This window comes from Tenrec ecaudatus, chromosome 6 (genome assembly GCF_050624435.1).
Source record: "Tenrec ecaudatus isolate mTenEca1 chromosome 6, mTenEca1.hap1, whole genome shotgun sequence".
NCBI classification, from domain to species: Eukaryota; Metazoa; Chordata; class Mammalia; order Afrosoricida; family Tenrecidae; genus Tenrec; species Tenrec ecaudatus.
The window spans coordinates 8,408,745-8,431,090 of record NC_134535.1 but is presented as its reverse complement, the minus strand read 5'-3'; the positions used below and the strand labels follow the sequence as shown (position 1 = coordinate 8,431,090).

Below are 22,346 nucleotides of genomic sequence, written 5' to 3'. Positions count from 1 at the left end.
GCCATCCAGCTTCCCTTGATCTTGGAGCTTCAACGCACAGGGACCCCAAGGCCAAAGGACACATGCCTTTCTTCGTGGTAGTAGGTCCCCTGTCTAGACCATTCACTCTTTAGTTCGCTACTAGCCACTCTTAAAATTTTAACTACTGAATCTCCAAGAATATATATCTCTACGGCATCCGTTTGAGAAAACGCAATCCAATACACTGCAATCATTTGATTCTACTTGGTTATAAGGTGGTTGTCCACAGAGGGGCAGTAAAGGGTAATGGTTAAAATTTTGGATCCTGACTGTAGTTCTACTGCCAACATATATATAATTAGACTATTATAAACATATATAATAAACACATATATTAGACTATATATATTAGGCTATTATAAACATGGCATGATTTTTAAAATACATAGATAATTTATAAAGTTTTGTAGAGAATTCTTCCCTTGAAGACTTGGAAAACTGGACAAATAATGTAGGCCCCACTGAGTCAGCTCCGACCCATAGCACCCTTATGCACACAGAAGGAAACACTGCCTGGTCCTCGGCCGTCCTCACAGGTGTCCCTGTGCCTGAGCCCTCTGTGGCGGCCACTGTGTCCGTCCATCTCCTTGAGGGCCTTCCTCCGTTTCGCTGCCCCTCGGCGCTACCAAACATGATGTCCTTCTCCAGGGACGGTCTCTCTCCTGAGAAGATGTCCAAGGTGTGTAAGATGCAGTCTCATCTTCCTTTCCTCTAAGGGACACTCTGGCCATACTTCTTCCAAGACCTCGATTTGTCTTTGTAGCAGTCCACGGTACTTTCAATATTCTTCTCCAGAAAGAGAGAACAAGGAAGCTTTTTTTTTTTTTTAATTGCCTATTTGAAAATGCCCGGCCTACGGGATAAAACATATCTAAACTCAAGCCCTCAAATAATAATTTTGAGATATTTCCTAGGATAGATTTTTTTTGTTTTGATTTTGTCTAGAAGTGAAAATAAATTATATATATATAAATATATATAAATATATATAAATATATATATATATATATTCTCCAGCATCATAATTCAAATGCATTGATTCTTCTTCTGGATTCTTTATACAATGTCCAACTTTTACATGCATATGAGGCAGTTGACAAATGGTAGTCCGTTATTAATTGACACAAAGCTCTCATTATTTAAGATAGGAAAGCAGCATTTTGTCTTGCAGAAAAATGTTCTAATGATCAGTTAGGTTTTCATGGCTTCTTAGTTTTGCATCATACTGAGACTTTTCTTCTTCCAAAATGATTTGAAAAAGTCTCCCACGCTTTCTTCTAGTACTTTCATGATTTTAGAGTTCGGATTTAACTTTTTAAATTTATCTGCAGTTTATTTTGGTATAAGGTGTGAAGTAGGGTTCCAATTTTACTTCTCTTCCAGATGGCTACCTCGTCGTTCCAACACCATTCACTGAATTCATCGTGTCCCCACTGATTTGAAATGCCACCTTCCTCCTAGTCAGAACTTTGTCTGTTTTGAAAGACTCATCTTTTTGGTTGTTGTTGTTCTGATTTGAGTGGGAAGAGCTTCATGTGCAATTTTTAACTACCTCAAGGTTTGAAAAAATGTAACATTTTTAAAGTTGTCTCCAGTCATCCATGACATCCAAACAAGATTTTTTACCCTCACTTCATGAATTTGTCATTACCAAGCTCATTCCAGCTTCTTTCTTAAAGTGTATTGCACACAACCTTCAAATATTATGAACATTTCTCTCTCCCAGCTGTCACCACACCAAACCACATATGTTATATTTCCCTAAATCATCTTGTTGTGCTCTTTGCAGCTCTTCTGCACACTGTTGATGCCTTCCTCTAACAAACTGTGCAAAAGTTACTATAATTAATTTAATGAGGCCTCCGAGTGAAAGCCTATCATCACTACTTAGTTCATCCCCCAAATGGACCTTAATTTCCATTTAACGAGAAAAGGACAGGCTATGTTGCTGGAAAACAACAGATTTTGAAGGGCTATGGCCGTTACTTATTGACTTTTTAAACAGTCCACCTGGGGATAGGGAGTGGGGTGCGGAGGGAAGTCCTGCACAGTGCCAACTGTTATTGTGGGCATCTTTTTCTATGTATTCCAGCAAACTGATTCAGACACTGAAGACAAAGGGTCACCCTGTCCTAGGTCTTGAACCCAAAGAACTGTTTGCATAGATGTGCATCCACCTCAACACATGCTCTTTCAACTGTTTCAAGACTCTTTTTCCACAAGTCAGTCTCCATCACGTGAGGGGAGGAGGACCACGCTGCCAGGCACGCTCTGCTTGGCATGAAGGCAGGCCTAAAGTGTCTATTCAAAAGCTGGACCAAAAACGTTTGGCTTCTGTTGCCTATTGAAAACTTTAAATTAAGTTGAAGGAAAATCACGTTTCACTCTGAATGGGCCTTCCACATCTCAATCACAGACACGAGAGTAGTATATGGTAACAGTCAATAGACAAGGCTTTGATGACTAAGAGGAAGACAGGGATGTGGGGGAGACAAAAATGGAGGGTTTAATAGGATATTGTCGATTTTATTTTTTGAGATGGGCTGTGTAATACACACACATATAGATGTTTCTTTTTTTTTAATCCACATCCCTTCCCTCAAGTGGCTTACAAAAAAAAGAGGAACAGTAAAATTAAAGTGGATTTGGAGTCTTTAGTGACAAACAAGTTCATCTCAAAAAAATAAACAAAAGAGAGAGAGAGAGAGAGAAGGGAGTGAGACTGGGGACACAAGTTAAAAGGACAGACTGTGAAGTCAGTCTGGAATACCCCTCCCTCACCTCAAGATCGTCCACCTTACTTTAGGGGCTCTTTCTCCCAGCTGCTTCCCCTCACCTCAGTGCCCTCTTTGTCAAAAACCCACTGCCACAGAGTCGATTCTGAGACAGCCTCGTCTACCTCCGACTACCGGCTTTGAACCAGCCACACTGCTGCCAACAGCCCAACGCCTAACCCAGGGCAACCACCAGGCGCCTTAGCGCGCGAAACTCAAAACCCAAGCTCGCTGCCATCCAGTCGATGTCCACTGGGCAACCCTGTAGGGAGGGCATGGGAGTACAAAGTCTTCTTTCTGCAGCGCAGCTCGTGGTTTCGAACTGCTGACCTTGAGGGTCCACACGCAACCACTACACCATCCGGGACCACACCACCCACTCGTGTCCACAGGTCGCCGCCTCAGTGCCTCAGAGTCCTCTCCCTGATTTCATCGTCTCCCTCAGAGCAAGGGCCCCTCCTCAAGTCTCTCCTCCGTCCGAGCCCACTTCTTGCACCCCAGTCCCGCCCTCGCCCCGCGCCTGGCTAAGCTAACCTGGGGACTACAGGCCTGGGTCTCCGGCAGCAACGCCCCACCCCTGACCCCGCCCACTCTCGCCCCGGCCACGCCCACAGCCTCCCTCAGCCCTCTCCCCCGCCCTCACCCTCGGCCTTGCCCCGCCCCGCCCCCGGGTGTCCCGCCCACTCTCACGTCAGCCCCGCCCCGCCCACTCCGAGCACGCCCTCAGGCTCTCGCTGTTTGGCGCCAAATCCTCCTGTCAGAGACGCGCGGGTCGCGCTTCTCCGAGTTTCTGGCGAGCTGAGGACGGAGAAAGCCCGGGCAGGGGACGGAAGGGGTTCGCTCTGAAAGCCTCGGGGTATGGCGGACGTGTGTGGCAAGAGGGGACCCGTGTGAGGAGTCGGAGGGGACAACTCGAGTTTCCCGAAGGCCGAGGCCGCTCGCTGGCCCCTTGGCCGCGTCGAGTTTGCTCGCGGCTGAGGCCTGTGCACACCGAGCCCGGCCCGGGAAGGAGTCCCGGTGGTCTGAGGGAATTTCCGGTTTCTACCCTCGGACCGCAGTCCTTAAACGGGGCCCCTCCAGACCCTTCCCTCCCACAGGGAACCGAGCGTCAAGCGAATACCCGCACGTGGCTCGGGCGGCCGGGTCTCCACCTTGCCGGCACCGGTGACATCGAAGGTGGCCTGGACCGCGCCTGGCGCCCGAAACCCGGCGCTTCTTGGGGCGGCGGGCCACGCCCTAGAACCCGTGGAAACCGAGGTGTCTGGGGGCCCAGTTGAGGGGGGTCTGTTTAATCCATGAATCGCCGCTTCAGTGAGTCGTCTGCGTTTTATCAGAACCAGACTCGCTGCCATCAAGTCGGTTCCGAGTCGCGGCCATCCTGAAGGCCCGGGTAGAGCTGCCCAGCAGCTCCTGAGACTGTCACTCTTTAGGGGTGACGGAAGCCCCATCTTTCTTCCAAGAGGGTGGTTTGTTTGTTTTGTGTTTTCTTTCTTCAATCAAGATAATAGTGGATGTAGAATTTGGGGTAATTAGTAGTGTCTCCCTGCCATTGAGTCAATGCTGACCCGTAGTGCCCCCCCCCCACAGGGAGTGTGTGTGTGGGGGGGTGTTTCTGAGGCTGTAACTGCTGGTGGTTGCGAGCTGAGGGGGGCCATACGGACTGCTGCCCAATGGGTAACCACTACACCCCCAGGGCTTCTATCAGTATTCTGGAACACTCCATTGAAACGATCCACCTTTCCCTACTAGTCCTTGCTGTTTAAAAGTGCTGGGTGGTAGAACTGTACTTCTACATATTTCTACAAGCTTGTTCTGTTTCTGCTGAGTTCTAACCCCTGATTTTGGTGTGAAGTGAGGAGCTGGAGCAAGAAAACTTGATTTCTAAGCCCACATTTTATTGTAAGCACTACAGTCAGATAGATTCCTGAGCTGTAACACAACTGCTACAGTGTTAAAGACTATTTCACAGCTATTGGCCCTAGGATTATAGAGGTCCCCATCTTTTTCATCTTAAAGAAATGATGAAACTGGTACATATTATTAGGCAATGAATATATACCTAGAGTTTTAGGAAACAAAATGATAAATGCTATAAGAGAACCCATTCATAATCAGCAAGCATTCATAGTCCGCAATCAGAAAGGTATTTATCACATATAATAAAAATAAAACTCGGGTAGATTGTTCTAGGTGCCAAGGAGGATAAGAGGCAGAAGGACTTAAGGCTGAGGTTATTACAGTGTTGCTAAAGACACAGGAAAGGTTAAATAGCAATATGCTCTGTTGCATAATATTCTAAGACAAAAATGATATCAAACAATCAGGAATAATCGCAAATGAAAAATATAATAAAAGCGAGCAGTGTTAAGAACGGAAAGAATAAACCAAATAAAGCACTCCCCTTCCCCCCAACACAAAAGAAATAATGCCCCCTGCTTAACAGAAAGAAGACAGTTATAACCAACCTTACCAAAGTAAATGCCTTTCTCCTTCCCTTTCGTTTCTGGTGACTCAAAATGAAATCAAGGAGAACTTGGGCAAAATATTTATATATATATTTGACTATAGTGAGCTATAACTCCCCCTCTCAAATAATTTTTTTTCTAGAATTGTTTTCCTGCTGTGCACCTTCCAATATGAAGGAGGATCAAGTTATGCTGGAAGAATCAGGACTCCAAGATGATGAAGTATGTTAGACTATTGGACGATGAATAGACACTCAAACATTCCACACAAAAAAATCAAGCTCCTTCTCTGTTAGCTATTTTGAGAAACTGAGAGTAAAAATAAGACATCTTCTAGAGAGAAATGACATTAAAGAGATGTAACAATGCCATGTCGTGGGGTGCTAAGATTAGCTGTTTAGCAACTGGCTTGAAAGTTATTTTAACGACTGAAAAACTGGTATGGCTATACTAAGATTTATGCATTGTTGATGTTAGTCGCCGTGGAGTTAATTGTGTCTCAAGGTGACCCCAACTGTGCAAAGTAGACAGCCTGATGGGATATTCAAAGCTGTGACCCTTCAGAAGCAGATTGTGAATTTGTCTTCCTAGGCACCTCTAGGTGGGTTGGAACCGCCAAACTTTGGGCTGATAGTTGAATGCTTAATCATTTTTGCTTCCTAGGAACTAGTAGCAGCTTGGTCTTAGAGGAAAGAGTTCAACATCTGGTAGGGAAGAATGTTGAGAAAATATGTCTCAAAATAAGTTAAATGCTATTCCACTGCTTTAGTTTAAGATTTTAAAAATTGGTAGAGACTATGACACAGGAATAAGCTTCCCAACCTTTTCCATGTTGGAATTTCTTTGGAGTGTGTGGCAATGTGTTAGAATAAACATAGATCCAACCCCAATCAATCTAGAGAAGTGAAATTTGAGTCATTTTGGAGTGTCTTATTTTATTGGATGAACCCTTACAAGGACATGGAACAATCGGAGGTGAAGAATCAAATTCATTTTGTTTTCTTCTTCTTAGGAATCTTTATTTCAAGACATTGACCTGTTACAGAAACACGGAATTGTAAGTATTTTTCGACTCTCTATTCAGTTGCTCAACTCAGGATTTCTGCATTTAGGTCTATTGACATTTGGGGCTGGCTAATTAGTGTGGGGGGCTGTTTTGTGTAGTATATAGGCTGTTGAGCATTTCTGGCCTCTACCCACTCACAACATGCTAGTAACACCCCCTGTGACAAACAAAAATGTTTCCAGCCCTTGTTCAGTGTCCCCAGGGGACAGAACATCCCAACTGAGAGCCACTAGTCAACTGGGCACATTCAGAACTGCCTCTGAACCCATTCTCCAGTGTCTGTATCTACACTCTTCCTTAATAGAAAATTCAGTATTATGTGTCAGGTGACTGGAACGAATGATGTTATCTGATATCAAGGCTTTGAGTAACAAACGAGATTGATTGCAGGCAGCAATCATTTGGTAGTAAAACTTCTCTCACATTATCCTTTGTAGCCCTCTCATTTAATTCCTTTCTGTTGCTTTTAGAAAATCAGAACAAGAGAAAATCCCAGCCCTTTCGTGATGCATTATTTACATCTTCTAAGGGCAGAGGCAAAAAAAAATTTTTTTAAAGAACATATTGGTAATGAAATTCTTTAGAAGGAAGGAGCTGAACTGAGGGGGTGAATGTGTGGTGTGTGTGTTAGCTTTTCCACCAACAGACTTTTCTTTTGAATTTCTTGTTACATTGCCACGGTCGCACTAACATTCTTGGGAAAGCAGGGCACAGCCAGTACATTTGGCAGCCTGCTGGTATGTTCTACTCAGATATTTCTAGAACATTTGGCTACATGGTGGGTGGGTTCCACCTGGCTGCCTGTATAAAATTGGCATCATGGTGGAAGGAGATGGACAGAAAAGCACATGACTTATGGGAGTGCTTCAGGCTGGCATTTTATCAATTTGTACCCATTGTTTTTCTTGCAGAACGTGGCTGACATTAAGAAACTGAAATCAGTGGGAATATGTACCATCAAAGGGATACAGATGACAACAAGAAGAGCCCTCTGCAATGTCAAAGGGCTCTCAGAAGTAAAAGTGGACAAAATCAAAGAAGCCGCAAACAAACTTATAGTGAGCAAAACCTCCGCTTTGCTGATTTTATCCTTAGAAGGACCTTGTGGGGTTTTATAGCCTTTCTCCTTTCAAGCACTACCTACTGGTGGGGGAACTCTGGATTCCTGTAGATCATAATATTATATTCCACATGTTAACTTTTTATCACCTTAGTTTCAAACCAAAAGCAATTAATTTCTGAAGGGTTGGAGGCAATTATTTTTAACAAAAAATTTTTTGTCTCTCTTTTTTTTAATCACTTTCTATTTCTCTGTCTTCTTTTGATTAAAAAAAAAGCTTTTGGAGGGGCTGTTTCTTACCCTGTTCGTTATTTTTGTTTTATTTCCGCCAATATTAAATTCATGGCTGTTGCAAAGCACTCATTCCCAAACTTCTGTGTAGAGCTTTCAGGATGCCACTGGATACAGCCAGTTATGGAATGAGAAATGTGAAAAGAATTGTCAAGTCTACTTTTTTTCTTTGCAGAAGAGCAAGCCTTTCCATTTCCTTATGTGTAGAATTTCTCCCTCTACCCAGAGCCACGTGGTTCCCTTCCCCAGAAGAAGTCAAGACAAGCGAGTGATGAAAGTAACAGTGTGGCCCTCAACTGAGTAGTCTGTCCCCAGCCTAGTTGCTCTAGCACCGGGTACACTCAGGCAGTATGCCCACGAGGTCATTTCCACCATTGCCAGAGTGTCTAAGAAAGCCCTTGGAGCAGGACCCAAGTTTTGCTGGGATTTTTTAAAAAAAACTCTGCTTTGTAGTTCCTAGGCCTTGATCTTTTCTTTGGTAAACTCAATCCAATTACCAAAGAAAAGAACCTTTCTTTCTAAAGCAGCCACTATTACAATCTGAGTCATATTATTTCTAAAGGTGTTTATTCTAAATGAGAGAAAAAGAGATTTATAAAGAGAGAGAAAAATGAAGTTAATTCGGTAGTACAAGGGTGTATGCCCCCCGCCCCCCCAAATGAATGGCAAGCTGGGCAGAGCAGAGTTTTCATAGTATACATTTTTCCCCCTAGGCAAGCACCTAGCAACTTGCTCTGAGTTAAGTGCTCCCAGTGGCATTGCCTGTGGAGGGTCTTTCTAGTCACAGTGAATTTTTCATAAAAACCATTTTGCTAAAACCTCGGGGGGGGGGGGGGTTGGTGATGGCTGATTTAAGAGAATAGCCTGCGGCTGTGAAATTTTGTTTCCTGCTCATGAAAAATGCCACAGAAACTGTTGTGATGTTGAACACAGCTTACAAGGGCAGCGCTATGGGGAAAACTCAAGTCTACGAGTGGTTTTCTCATTTCAAAAAAGGTGAAATGTCCATTAGACTTCCTGAACAGACGAAAATGTCCACTCGCAGTGCATTTGGAGTTCATCCCACCAGGTCAGACTGTTAATCAAGCTTTCTATTTAGAGGTTCAGAAAAGATTGAGCAACAGTGTGCAACAAAAAGGGCCTGATTTGTGCAAACGGGACTGGTTTGCCACCATGACAATGTACCTGTTCACTCAGCCATCTCAGTGCACCAGTTTTTGGCAAATAGCAGCAGGCCTCTCTTGCCCCACACACCTGACTCACCTGACCTCGTGCCATTCGACTTATTTTGTGTGCACGAATGCAGAGGGACATGAAAGGGCAGCAATTTGGCCATGTAGAAGAGGTGGAAAAAAAACAAAACAAAACCAGGGAGGTGCTTGCTGTCAGCCATCCAAGCAGATGAGTTTGAAAAATGTTTCCAAGAATGCAATTACATATGATAAATGTATTAAGTGATAGTACTTTGAAAGTGATATGGTTGTTTTGTAAAAAAAAAAAAAAATTAAACTCGTAGCTTGAAAAAAAAATCCAGGTGTTTTTTGTGGGGAGGTGGGTACCTCCTCGTATAGAGCTTCAAAACCTTGGTGATCATCTAATCACCCACGGAGACTGACAATATATCAGGCTCAATGAAGTATGATAGAGCCAGAACTCCCTCCAACCCACAATATTCTTCAAGTTCAGGAATTAATGTTCACTATAATATGAAATGACAGAGAGAAATACATAAGACCATGTCAAGGCCCATTTTTTCTACTTACACCACTGTATCAGTCATAGTTCATTACATCCAACAAATAAGGAGCTGATCTACTATATGGAAAATAACTCTCAGAAATTTCTGGGCTCCTTGCAATTTCTATACCTAGGAAAACATGCTTTTGATTGAAAGCAACCGAATCTTTCAGTGAAATACCATTTTGCTTTACAAAGCACATTCATTCGTATTTCATTAACTATGAGGGGGTTCAAAAGTCTGTGGAAAATAGAATTTTTCAATACCCCCTCATATATCTTTTTTCATCTTCACAGCAACACTTATGGGACACTATAATTATTCCCGTATTACCCTCCAGAAGCTAAAGCACTGAAAGACTTTACCTGATGCCGTATAAGTTAGAGTAGTAGAGGCATACTTATTTATTTGTTTCTATGTTTAGAGGCACATTTTGAATTAGGTAGGTTGGCTCCAGAGCCACCATGTTAGCTAGCCAGGGTAGTGTGCCGTCATCAGAGACATATGAATCAGTTTTGCCCAATCGTGACCTGATAACTATCTCCTTACACCTTTTCTGAATCTTCCTTTGTGTGTGTCTGTAGGAACCAGGATTCTTAACTGCATTTGAGTACAGTGAGAAGAGGAAGATGGTTTTTCACATCACCACGGGGAGCCTGGAATTTGAGTGTGTATCTGATCTATATTATAATTATTCAGTGTCATCTTTGTAATACTGTATTTCCTTCCCTCTATCTGGGTGTTATTTCTCCTAACAAAGGCTTTATCTTTTCAATTAGTTTTGCTATTTCTTTTCCAAAAGACAAACTGACATAAATTCTAGATGACCTGTAGACACAGGATTATATTTCTTACCCAACCCGTTTGTCACATTACATAATAGGGATGCAGTCAATGACAAGAAGCAAAACAGGAATGAGTTGTTGACTGGAAAACAGATTTGCTCTGTAAACCTTCACCTAATTTTCAATCAAAAGTGAGGAACAAAAAGAAAGAAATTTGATAACCCAAAATATAAGTAGTTTTAGAATCCACCAAAAACCCATTGCCATCAAATTGCTTCCAACCCTATGATAGAGTGGAGCTGCCCAATAGGTTTCCCAAGGTTGTAAATCTTTCAGGGGGCGACTGTGCATGTTCCAAGGACTGGACTATTTGAAGTGTTGTCCTTTTGGTTAGCAGCTAAGTACTGGACCACTGAACCATCTGGGCTTCTTGTTACAGAATTAGAATGTTTCCGTATGCGTTTCTGTAGCATTTAAAAAAAATCAGGTTAATATTTTATTTTCTTTCCTTCTTCATTGATAAAGAACATTTCATTTAGTTTTTTGGTTTTACTTAAAAATCAGTTGTTTGACTGGACACAAATAGCCAATGTTGTACAACAGCAGCAGATTCAACTTCTCTTTTTATTCACTGTCGTACAATCCTGAAGCATAATCAACATCTTCCCAATGCAAATTGACTAGAATTTTTCTTTACTAGCAGAATTAGTATTTCATAGAGTATTATACCAGAACACATTTAACAAGTATTTTCTCAAAGTATTCCACAAAACATGGGTCTCATAAGATTCTACAGGACAAAAGGAATTTATAGTTAAATATGCTTCCACTTGAGTGCCTAATAGGCAGCTCAGTCATCGCAGGTCCAAAACAACTTCTGATCTTTCCCCATTATCTGCTCTTCCCAGTCCCCTTCCTCTCAGATCTGTCTTTTTCCTGATCCTGAGACCTAAAACATTGATGTCATCCTTGGCTCCTTTTTACTCCCTTTCTCCCATCTCAACTCTAATTTTGTAAATCTGTCTGCTCTACCTTGAAAACAGAAGGAAAAAAAAACCCTAATTCCTTTAACAAATTAATTTTAAGGAAAAAAAGAAAAAAAACCGATAGAAATAAGGGACCTTTATAACCTAATCACAATATATGGACCTTATTTGGATCTTGATTAAGACATACAGCAAGACATTTCTATATATGACATGTATAGAAAAGCAAGTGAATACTTGCTAGATAATAAGAAATTACTAATTTTACATGTGATAATGATAATTTGATTATGCTAAAAATAAGAGTCCTCATCTTTTAGAGATACATACTGAAATATTTCAGATGATATGTTGTCTTGGACGTGCTCAAAATAATAGGAGAAGAGGGAATTAGATGGAGGTTTAGATGAAGATAAATTAGTCATGAGCATATTTGACAATTGCTGAATCTGGATGACACGCCCATGATGGTTCATTATGCTTCTTGTCTACTTTTATGTTAGAAATTTTCCATAATAAAAAGTGAATAAGCATATACAGAGAGTGTGTGAGGAAGTGATATGAATTTAACTGTCTTTCATCATCTCCATATTACCTCCCAGGTCAAAACCACTTATTAATAACTGCCTAGATAGTTTTAGCCATTGCTAAGGAGCTTCCCTGCTTCAAATGCTGTCCCCTTCCTATTTCTTCATGAAGTATGATCCATTGATCATTTTAAAACATGACAGATCATGACACTGCCCTGATTTAAAAACCCTGCTGACTTCCTCTCTCACTCAGAGGAAAAGCCAAAGTCCTCCCTACACTCGTTTCTATTCTTTTTCTCCGTTACTCTGTACTAACCCCACTGACCTCAGCTATTCCTAGGATGTACCAGCTGTGCTCCTGCCTCGGGTATTTTGCACTTACTGTCTCATCTGTCCGAAATACTCTTTCCTCATCCATGAAGGGGTTACAAAAGTTTTGTGGGGAAATCCCATTAGCTCTTCATTCCATTTTCCGTTAACTTTTCAAAATCCCCTTATATCTGTGTGATTTGCTGCCACCTCTTTCTGGTCTTCTGTCCACTTTTCAGAAAGGCCTTCCTTGATTGAAATATTTGAAAATGCAAATTCCCCATTTCCATTCCTTATACGCTCATCCTCTTACATGGCTTTATCTTTATCCATAGCATTTAATAACATCCATCCCAATATATTTGAGTGTTTGCTAGCTTATGTTTATGACTTGATTTCCCATTCAAATGAAAGCTCAGTGGGTTAGAGATTTCTGTCTCTTGTTCACTGGTTTATTCTAATGTATAGAATCGTGTGTGGTACAAACTAGGTGGTATTCAAGGCTAAGTTAAAAAAGGAAACTGCTACCAGGGTTCTGGTTCATACACGCACAGGTTTATTTCAAACAAAGCATATTTAAACAGGTCTCTGTGCAAAAAAATAAAATAAATAAACAGGTCTCTGTGCTTAGAAGATGGCTGCAGACAAGTCCCATCAATAGTACACTTGTCTTAGTCTCTTTGGTGGTGCCTTCAAAACTGGCTTCTGAGGGGATGTACTGGGCCAGTGAAATTCAAGGCAAAAAAGGTCAGCTCAGGAGGTCATGGCAACTTTTAAATGATTATTCCAAAAGAATAATCTTGACTGATTTTCTCAAAAATCCTAGGATGTTTACAAAGACTTCTTAGGAAGAAATTTTAAGGAAATGGAAAACTGCATTAGTGAGAAAGAGGTCAGAAAAGCATGCTGTGGAATTTTTTCCCCCATAATGACAATGTACCTGCTTATTCTGAGGGTAGCAAGGGCTGCCCTAGATGAATTTCCTTGTGAAATTTAATCCCAGGCACCCTACAGACCGGTTTTTTCTCTTTAGATTTCTTTTTGTTCCAAACTCAAAGCACACTTAAAAGTAGCATGATTTAAGTCCCCCAAGGATATTCCAATTGCCATTTTGATGTGGTATAAATTGAAGAATGTAGAATTCTTTGGGAAGGCTTAGAGAGATAGAAAAAAACTTTCAGAGGTGCATAAACCTAGATAAATGATGTGTCAAGAAACAGTAGCTTCACAGTTTTATATTTTTGTTTAATAACGATTTATATTATTTTTGTCGCAATATCTTTTGACTGTTGTTGTCACGTGCTGTTGCAGATTTGCCCAATTCAACAAGTTGCTTGATTCTTTTTACTTACTCATACATACATATTTTTTAAATAACTGAAGGAACTATTAAGCAAATATTGAATGAATGCAATATGCAGGTATACAGGGCAACCTGTGAAAGTGGGAACCTGTGTAAGGCAGAAACTTGTGAGGGAAGGAAAACACAACTATCTTCAATGACTGGACAGAGAGAGCGAGAACAGTACTAAGAATGCCCCTGCCAGAGGTAAGGAACTTGCAAGATCCGGAAAAACAAGGCAGTTCCCTGGAGTTCCAACTCTTACAGTTCTCACTGTGCAATATCTTTTTGTATGGGCTTTTAAAAACTAAAATATCTTGTTGTGTGTTTGGTGAACCATTTACACATCAAATTAGGTTCCTATTTACCTATTGCTACACCATTTGTTTAGTGACATTGTCGGTGTCCGCTTCTCGTTATTTCAGTTCTGGTTCCGTAAACAGGTTTCCTGCCTCCTCACCTTTGGGTGTTTGCTTTTGGGCTCAAACAGAGGATTTTTTCAAGGAGCACCGCACTCACCAATATTGGTTATTTTGTGAGCCAATCTGTTACGTAGCTGAAACCTGACCTCATGGAATAGCTTTGGCTCAGAGTTTTGAAAGTATTGCAGGGCAGTAGATTTGGGGAGACTTTCAGCCTCAACCAGTCCAGGCCATCTAGACTTTTTAAGAATTTGAGTTTTGTTTCCACATTTTGCTCCCATTCACTCAGGATCCAGCTGCAGGTATTCTCTGACTTACAGTGGGGTTTCCTTCCAACCCCCTTATTGTAAATAGGTTCTGACATAAGCCGAATATCTTCTTTTTTAATGTTAAGTTTTCATCATTATTGATTTTTAGTATCAGTATCTTTCCAGTGTAGATTTCTGTTTGTCTTTGGGGGTTGGAAACATTACATATATATACATATTTATATATATATATAAGATACCTAAACCATAAAAATTTACTCTGACCATGAAGTGTTGGATAACATTGGTGTTTTATTAGTTGCAGTAATAACTCTAGTTTTGGAAGTTTTGAAATAATCTGGATTACTTCTTAGAATGGGAATAGCATTTCTAGTCTGGAAATTAGTGATACTTGGCTGGTTCTTTTCTTCATATTTTTCTTTTCCTGGTAATATTTCCTTCTTTTTGAATCTGCCTACTGCAGCAAAGTGATCAGCTTTTAGGTCTGTGTTTTTTGACAATAGAAGCCCTTCATTTGGTTTAGAAAACTAAATATACATATATATTTATTAATCATTTTATTGGGCTCTTACAAATCTTATGACAATCCATCATTCGATTGTATTAAGCACACTTGTACATGTTACCATCAACATTTCCAAAACATTTTTTTTCTACTTGAGTCCTTGGTATCAGCTCTTCTTTTTTCCCCTTCCCCACCCTCCCACCTCATGAACCTTTGATCAATGATATATTATTGTTGTTATTTTGTGTCTTACACTGTCTGTTGTCTCCCTTCACCCACATTTCTGTTATTCATCCTCCTGAGGGGTGAGCTATATATCCAACTTTGTGATGGGTTCATTCTTTCTTCCCATCCCTACCCCACCCCTGCACCATCCCCCTACCCACATAATATCACTACTCCCACTACTACTCCTGAGGGCTTTACCTCTTCTGAATTCTATGTGTCAAAAGCTCTTATCTATACCAATGCCTGGATTTGTATGGTAGAACTAGGCCATGGTATGGGGGCAGAAGCATTCAGGAACTAGAGGAATGCTGCCTGTTTCATTGGTACTATACTGCACCCTGGTTGAATTGTCCCTTCCTTATAATTGGGGGGATATCCAATTGAGAAAATGAAATCTTTATGACAGTGTTTCAAACATTAAACATTAAATTAGAAAATTGAACGGCTGTGATGGAACATCTGAGAATGATAACATCAACAAATTATGTGTTACAGCATTGTGTATAGTACATATTAAAAATGATAAGATATACAGAAACTCCCAGATAGTTACAAGTGTGGTTCATCACAAATCAAATATGCAAAGTAGAAACTACCTCTATTGTGTTTCTGATCAGAATGGTTATATCCGTAGCCAAGCACCTTTTGGTTCTGGTCTCAGGGTAGATGATTCATGTGGAAATTAGATTCACTAATTTCTTCTCTGAGTCTTTTTCTCATTTACTTCAAACACATTGTTGTTGTTGGGTGCTGTCAAGTTGGTTGTGACTCATAGCAACCCGATGTACAGCAGAATGAGACAGCCTCTGGCTCTGCTCCCTCTTCATTAATTGTTCTGATACGTACACACATTGTTGGAGCCACCATCAGTCCATCTCCTTGAGAGCCTTCTTCTTTTTTGTTGCCCCTCTACTAAGCATGATGTCCTTCTCCAGAGACTGGTCTCTCCTGACAGCATGTCCAAAGTGTGTGAAACAGTCTCACCATCCTTGCCTGTAAGGAGCAAGACAGATCTGTGTGCGCTTCTGGCAGGCCATGGTACTTTCAGCATTCTCTGCCATCCCTATAATGCAAATGCATCCGTTTTTATTGGTCTCACTTATTCAATGTCTAACTTTCATGCAAAAGAGGCAATTGAAAATACCGGTGGTTTGGGCCAGGTGTGCCCTAATCCTCAAAGTAACATCCTTGCTTTTCAATATTTTAAAGAGGTCTTGGGCAGCAGATTTACCTAATGCATCATTTGATCTCTTGGCTGCTACTTCTATAAGAACTGATTGTGGATCCAAGCAAGATAAAATTCTTGACAACTTCAATCTTTTCTTTGTTTGTCGTGATGTATCCAGCTATAAAGATTTTTTTCAAACACATAGAGACCAATAGTTATATCTTAGATGGCCACACACAAGCTTTTAAAATCCAGACACTATTTATTAAACCAGTACATAGAACATGTTTTATGTATTATACTAATTGACCAAGTTGTCGCACAAAACTATGACCTTAAGCTGTCACACCCAATAAACTAATCCTGCAAGGTGTTTGGTTAAGTACATGAAGTATTTATGCACCCAATGTGTTTTATTATTTATATGAATATATATGGATATAGACACTTACATATAAAAGAGGATCTCAAAAAGTGCATGGAAAAATGGAATGAAATATTTGGAAATTTTCCATGAATGTTTTAAAGCCCCCTGGCATATACACCCACATATGGATATATTTATATATGCACACATATATATACTTATACACTGAGTATATACATACATACACATGTAACATCACTTCTGTTTTTTATTGCTTATTGCATATGACATAGCATTTACCAAAAACATACTTCTTTTCTTGCTTGCTCCCTAGTGACATCATTTGCCTTGGTCAAGCTTTGTACTATCCACTCGCATTTGGGCATATAGCCTTCTATCTGAACCAAACTCATGGCCATTGAGTCAATTCTGACTCACAGAGACCATACACACACACACACACACACACACACACATATACATACCATATATTCCTCTTGGAGAAATTCTGAAGTAAAGCAAAATACCATCAACAGCATTTCTCTCAATTTATAAAATCATAGAAATAAATTTTTTCAAGAATTAGATAAGAAACTTTTGAGAACTTCTGTCACAAGACAAACTGGTTAAAATCCAATTATCTGAACCAAAATAACTTGGCTCAAATGAAAACCTGATGCTCTCTAGTTGGCCTACCACATAGTGGTTTAACAGCCATTGTGCCAGATAAATTATTACTGTCCTTGTAAACTTTCAAGTGCCCTTGATGTGGACTGTTGTACACAGAGAAGACCACACAGAAGTTTGGCTTTTAGAAATGAGCATTTGACTCATTAAAATGTTGTTCATTTTAATGTACTTAAGCTTTATATATATATATACACACACACACACACACACACACACACATATATACTTAAAGCTCATATAAATTTAGCAAATTTTATGGGAGCTTTTATATCATGGTTAACTAATTTTTCTGAAATTGAATATATGAGGCTTCAAGAAGTTTGTGGAACAATTCTATTATCTTTTAATTCCATTTTTCCATGAAAATTTAAAGGCCCCTCATATTTTCTTTGAAGAATTTTGTCTTACTAACAAGCAAAATCTTCCCAATTATCTAGATATCTTTTTTAGAATTAATAGATTATGCTTATTAGCATAGGAAGTCTTAAGTACTCTCAAATATTTAAATAATGTTTATAAATTTAGTTAGCAACCTAAAAATTGCAGGTTTGTATCACTTAATCAATCAAAGGCCAACCTGTTATTATAAAAGGCTTAATTCTCTTAAACTTTAAAAGTTCTCAGAGTACCAAATACGCACAATTATGCCCAAATTTAATGCAAAAATAGTAACCTGTGGGCTTGATTTGTGTCTCTATTTATTTTTAAATCTCCTTAGATTTAAAACACTATTTCTGTACTTAATTCTACATTGCCCTTAGTTCCATAAGGAAGTAATTATGTTATCCGAAATCATTTGAGGTTATTACTCTCCAAGGTAAATTTTTTCGTTACCTTTACAGCTCATTAAGGTTGCATGTCAACTAGAAATTCTGTCTGGGAGAGCCAGAGCTAATGCCATTTGGGGAGATTTTTCTTACGATAAGGAGGTACAAATAAAGTCTGTTTAATAGTTGGTAGGCCTGTAAGAAACTAACAAAGAAACCCATTGCCCTTCAGCTGGTTTAGATTCATAGCGACTCTGTAGCATGGGCTTCAAATGCATGCCTTGCAAATGGAAGGCTCTCCCCAAGATCTTCAGATTCAAGGAACTCCAGGTCACGGTCTGGAGTTTCTTCCCCTCATTGAAGTCTGGAAGGAACTCTTACAAAGTTTGTGGCTAGTTTCCAACATTACTTTGATTTATATTTAAGTTGCTCTCCTAAATTATGTAAATTCTATGGATTTGTATTGGGCTTCCATTTCTTTTAGGAGGCTTTGTCTGATCTCTGATCATATCCCCAAAGTCATGAAAACTACAAAGGTATTTAAAGCACTCCTATCAGGCCTTTGGCATAGTGGTTATGTGTTGGGCTGCGATTCACAAGGTTGGCAGTTCAAAACCACCAGCTGCTCTGTAGAAGAAAGATGGGGCTTTCTACTCCCATCAACAATTAGTCTCAGTAACTCACTGGGGCAGTTGTTCCCTGTCCTACAGGGTCGCTATGAATCAGCATCGACTTGATGGCAGTGAGCTTTTTGGTTTTGTTTTTACCAATTCTTAGCACTGTCTACTCACTCACTGCCACTGCAGTGACTCTGACCCATATCGCCCCCATAGGCCAGAGTAGAACTACCTCTGAGTATTTCCAAGAGACTGTAACTCTTCCCAGGAGTAGAAAGCTTCATCTTTCTCCTGTGGTTGGTGGTTTCAAACTACTGACCTTGCAGTTAGCAGCCCAATGCTTAACCCATTATACCACCAGGGCTCTTTTTTTGGTAGCTAATAAATGAGACCATGACTTAAATTTGAGTCTTTTATTTATTTTTTATTTTATTTAAATAAATCACTTCACTGGAGGCTCTTACAGCTCTTACAACAATCCTTAAATCAATTATATCAAGCACATTTGTACATATGCTGCCATCATCATTTCCAAAACATTTTCTTTCTACTGAGCACTTGATATCAGCTCCTCTTTTTACCTCTCTTTCCCCCACCCTCCCGTCCTCGTGAACCCCTGATACAATATAAATTATTTTTATCTTTCATCGTCCACTGTCTCCCTTCACCCACGTTATGTTCATTCCTCAAGTGCTTTATTTAATGCCAATCATATTAAATAAACTAAAAGTTACCAATTAAATGTATGCTTTTATAGTCTGACAGTCTTTTAACTGCAAACATTCTTTGCAGCACACTTAGAATATTTTCATATTCTGACCTGTTCATCTACAGTTTGATTTGTGTGAGAGAAGCCAGTCATGTTGGAAATTAGTGGATTCTCTTCACATCCATTTTCACATTTCTCGGTATATTTTTAAAATGGATATTTACTTGATTTGTAGAACCATAATTCCAATATAATATGAAAAGTCCAATGAATAATTATGACTGTTTATTCAAACTCCAACTCAATTTTAACAAATACTCTGACATAAGGCCTGCAAAACCTGTCTCCTGTTGATCTCTGGAAGCAGTGGCAACAGAGCCGAGACATTGTTTTGTTGATTTTTCCTGCTTTTGCAAGTAGAACCTGTGATCTGAACAGATAGAGTACCTCTTGTTCAGCCAAGAATTCCCTGTTCATGTCAGATGATTGATAGATACACAGGTAGGTAAGGTACTGTTTTCTCCTTCCTTGGTCTCTTTGTTACTGTGCCGATTACTAATGCTCACTTTCTCTTTCTAGTAAGTTACTAGGAGGTGGAATCGAAAGCATGGCAATCACAGAAGCTTTTGGAGGTACGTAGAGCCTTGATATTTTGTTATATGAATATTTAATCGTCAAGAGTAAACTATGCTTGTGTTATAAGTTATGATGAAATCTTACGATTGTAATGCAGGAGCAGTCTGTACAGAAATTAAAATATATATCAACATGAGCACATGGGTCTCATTGACATTTGTCATCTCTGATTCCTATAGAAGAGAGTTCTGTTTTCCTTTCATTCCTTCAAAAGGTAATTAAATAAGGAGACTGGTCATCTTATGTTCCTTGAGTATAAAATATATTCTCTCTTCCCTGATTATTAGAATCTGTATATTTTTTGAAATTTCTATATTCACAATCATATAGCTGTCAAATAATAGCTATTTCATTGTCTTCCTGTCTAATCTTTATACCTTTAATTTCTGTTCTTTATATGTTTCCACAGGGGTACCTCCCCCATGGAATTCTCCCCACCCCAAGCTATGTATTTATTTATTTATTTTACAAAACAACCTTATCACCTTCAAAGTACTCTCCATTACACTTAATACATTTGTCAAATCTGAAGTTCCATTATTGGAAACATTTTCAAACTCATCTATTTGGATGGCTGACAGTACCTCACTCATTATTTTCTTCACTTCTTCTTCTACGTGGTCAAATCACTGTCCTTTCATGTCCCTCTGCATTCATGCATACAAAAAGAAGTTGCACAGAACAAGGTCAGGTGCAAGGGGCAAGAGAGGCATGTTGTTATTTGCCAAAAATTGGTGCACTGAGATGGCAGTGTGAGCAGGTGCATTGTGGTGGTGGCAAAACCAGTCCTCGTCTGCCACAAACCAGGCCTTGTATGTCACACACTGTTACTCAATCTTTTCAGAACCTCCTAAAGCTTGATTAACAGTCTGACCTGGTGGAATGAACTCCAAATGCACTACGAGTTGACATTTTCATCTGTTTGGGAAGTTAACGGATGTCCAGAATGAGATTCATCATCAACATTTCACCTTTTTTGAACTGAGAAAACCATTTGTACATTTGAGTTTTACTCATATCACTGTCCTTATAAGCTGTGTTCAACATCAACAGTTTCTGTGGCATTTTTCCAAAGCAGGAAACAAAATTTCACTGCTGCACACTGCTCCCTTACATCAGCCTTCACAAAGCATGAGGTTCGAGTGAAACTGCTTTTACGAAAAAATTCACTGTAACCTTCCCAGAGAAAACCTTCCCAGGTGACACCACTGGGTGCACTAACTCAGAGTGAGTTGCAAGATGCTCATCTGGGGTAAGGGTGGGAGTGGGGTGGGAGGGATGAGTACTAAGAAAGCTATACTCTGCCCAACACAATTCTGTTTTGGGGGCGGTACCTCTTCTATCTTTATCCACCACCAGTACTTTCATCTCTTTTTTTCTTACTTGATTGACAAGGAGCTCAAATACAACAACATATAGAAACACAGATGATAGGCATCCTTTCTGATTTTAAAGGCCTTGTTTTCAGCAGCTTCCCATTAGGATAATGATGTGTAGCTCTTCGTAGATATCCTTTGTCATGTTCTTTCTATACCTGCTTTGCTAAGAGCTTCCTTTAATCATGACTGGATGGTGAATTTTATCAAAAGCTTTCCCCATCTTTCTTGAGATTATCATTTGGGGTCCCTTCTTTATTCTGTTACTATGGTGAATGGCATCATGTGTTTTTAAATGTTAATCATTTCTGGACCATTTAACCATAATTTGGTTAAAATTGTTGTCTTTGATGTCTTTCTTCATACACTTTAAATGTGTATTTCTAATACTTCGTTTAGCATTTCCAGATCCATGTTCATAAATGAGATTGGCTTATGATTTTTCTTTTTATATTATTCTTATCTGCTTACAATATTAGATTATATTAGTCTCATAGAGATAAAGAGTCATCCTTTTTGTTCTGAAAGACTGCATAATATTGATGAACTTTTTCATTAAAAGTTAAACATTTTGAGCCTTGTTTTCTGTTGTAAGAAAGGTTATTTTAGTTAAAGGCGTTCTATTTCATTTTTATATTCAGGCTTCCTGTTTCTTCTCATATTAGTTTTGTTTTTCTACAAATGTACACATTTTTTGAAGTTTTTAATTTACCGGCATATCATTTGTGTTCATTGTCTGCTTATTATTCTTTTTGTCTCTTTTGTATATATGTCCTGTTTTAATTTATAATATTGTGTATTGGACCGCCTTTAACAAATAATGGAATTTTCCCACAAACTTTTCGAAGGTCCTTTTGCCTATATGTTAACCCTTTTGTACCTTACAAAGGAGGGTTGGTGGCACTGTCAGATACACTTTGCCTGCTAACTGAGAGACTGGTAGTTCAAACGCACCAGCTGCTCTGTGGGAGAAAGATTCAGCTTTCTGCTCCTATAAAGATTTACAACCTTGGAAATCCTACAAAGAACTGCAGAGAGTTGGAATGAACTCAGTGACAGCAGGTGTGTTTGTTTTTGCTTATACATAAGGCAAGTGGGCCCTGGTGGCACAGTGGATAAAGCATTCATCTGCTAACCAAAAGATCAGTGGTTCACACACATCATCTGCTTCATTAAAGAAAGATGTGACAGTCGGCTTCCCTAAAGATGTATGTCCGTGGAAACC

The 22,346-nt window shown here is 39.7% G+C and overlaps 1 protein-coding gene across 1 annotated transcript in view; it reads left to right on the top strand.

The window, feature by feature from the left end:
• The first annotated feature begins 3,537 nt into the window (after nucleotides 1-3,537).
• The window catches only part of DMC1 (DNA meiotic recombinase 1), a 50,607-nt gene continuing 31,798 nt past the window's right edge, over nucleotides 3,538-22,346 (top strand). Inside the window, exons 1-6 of the mRNA XM_075552667.1 lie at nucleotides 3,538-3,651; nucleotides 5,403-5,482; nucleotides 6,273-6,317; nucleotides 7,238-7,384; nucleotides 10,000-10,082; nucleotides 19,689-19,741. Coding sequence (XP_075408782.1) covers nucleotides 5,432-5,482; nucleotides 6,273-6,317; nucleotides 7,238-7,384; nucleotides 10,000-10,082; nucleotides 19,689-19,741 — 379 coding nt within the window. The 5' untranslated portion in view covers nucleotides 3,538-3,651; nucleotides 5,403-5,431. The remainder of the gene's footprint in view (nucleotides 3,652-5,402; nucleotides 5,483-6,272; nucleotides 6,318-7,237; nucleotides 7,385-9,999; nucleotides 10,083-19,688; nucleotides 19,742-22,346) is intronic.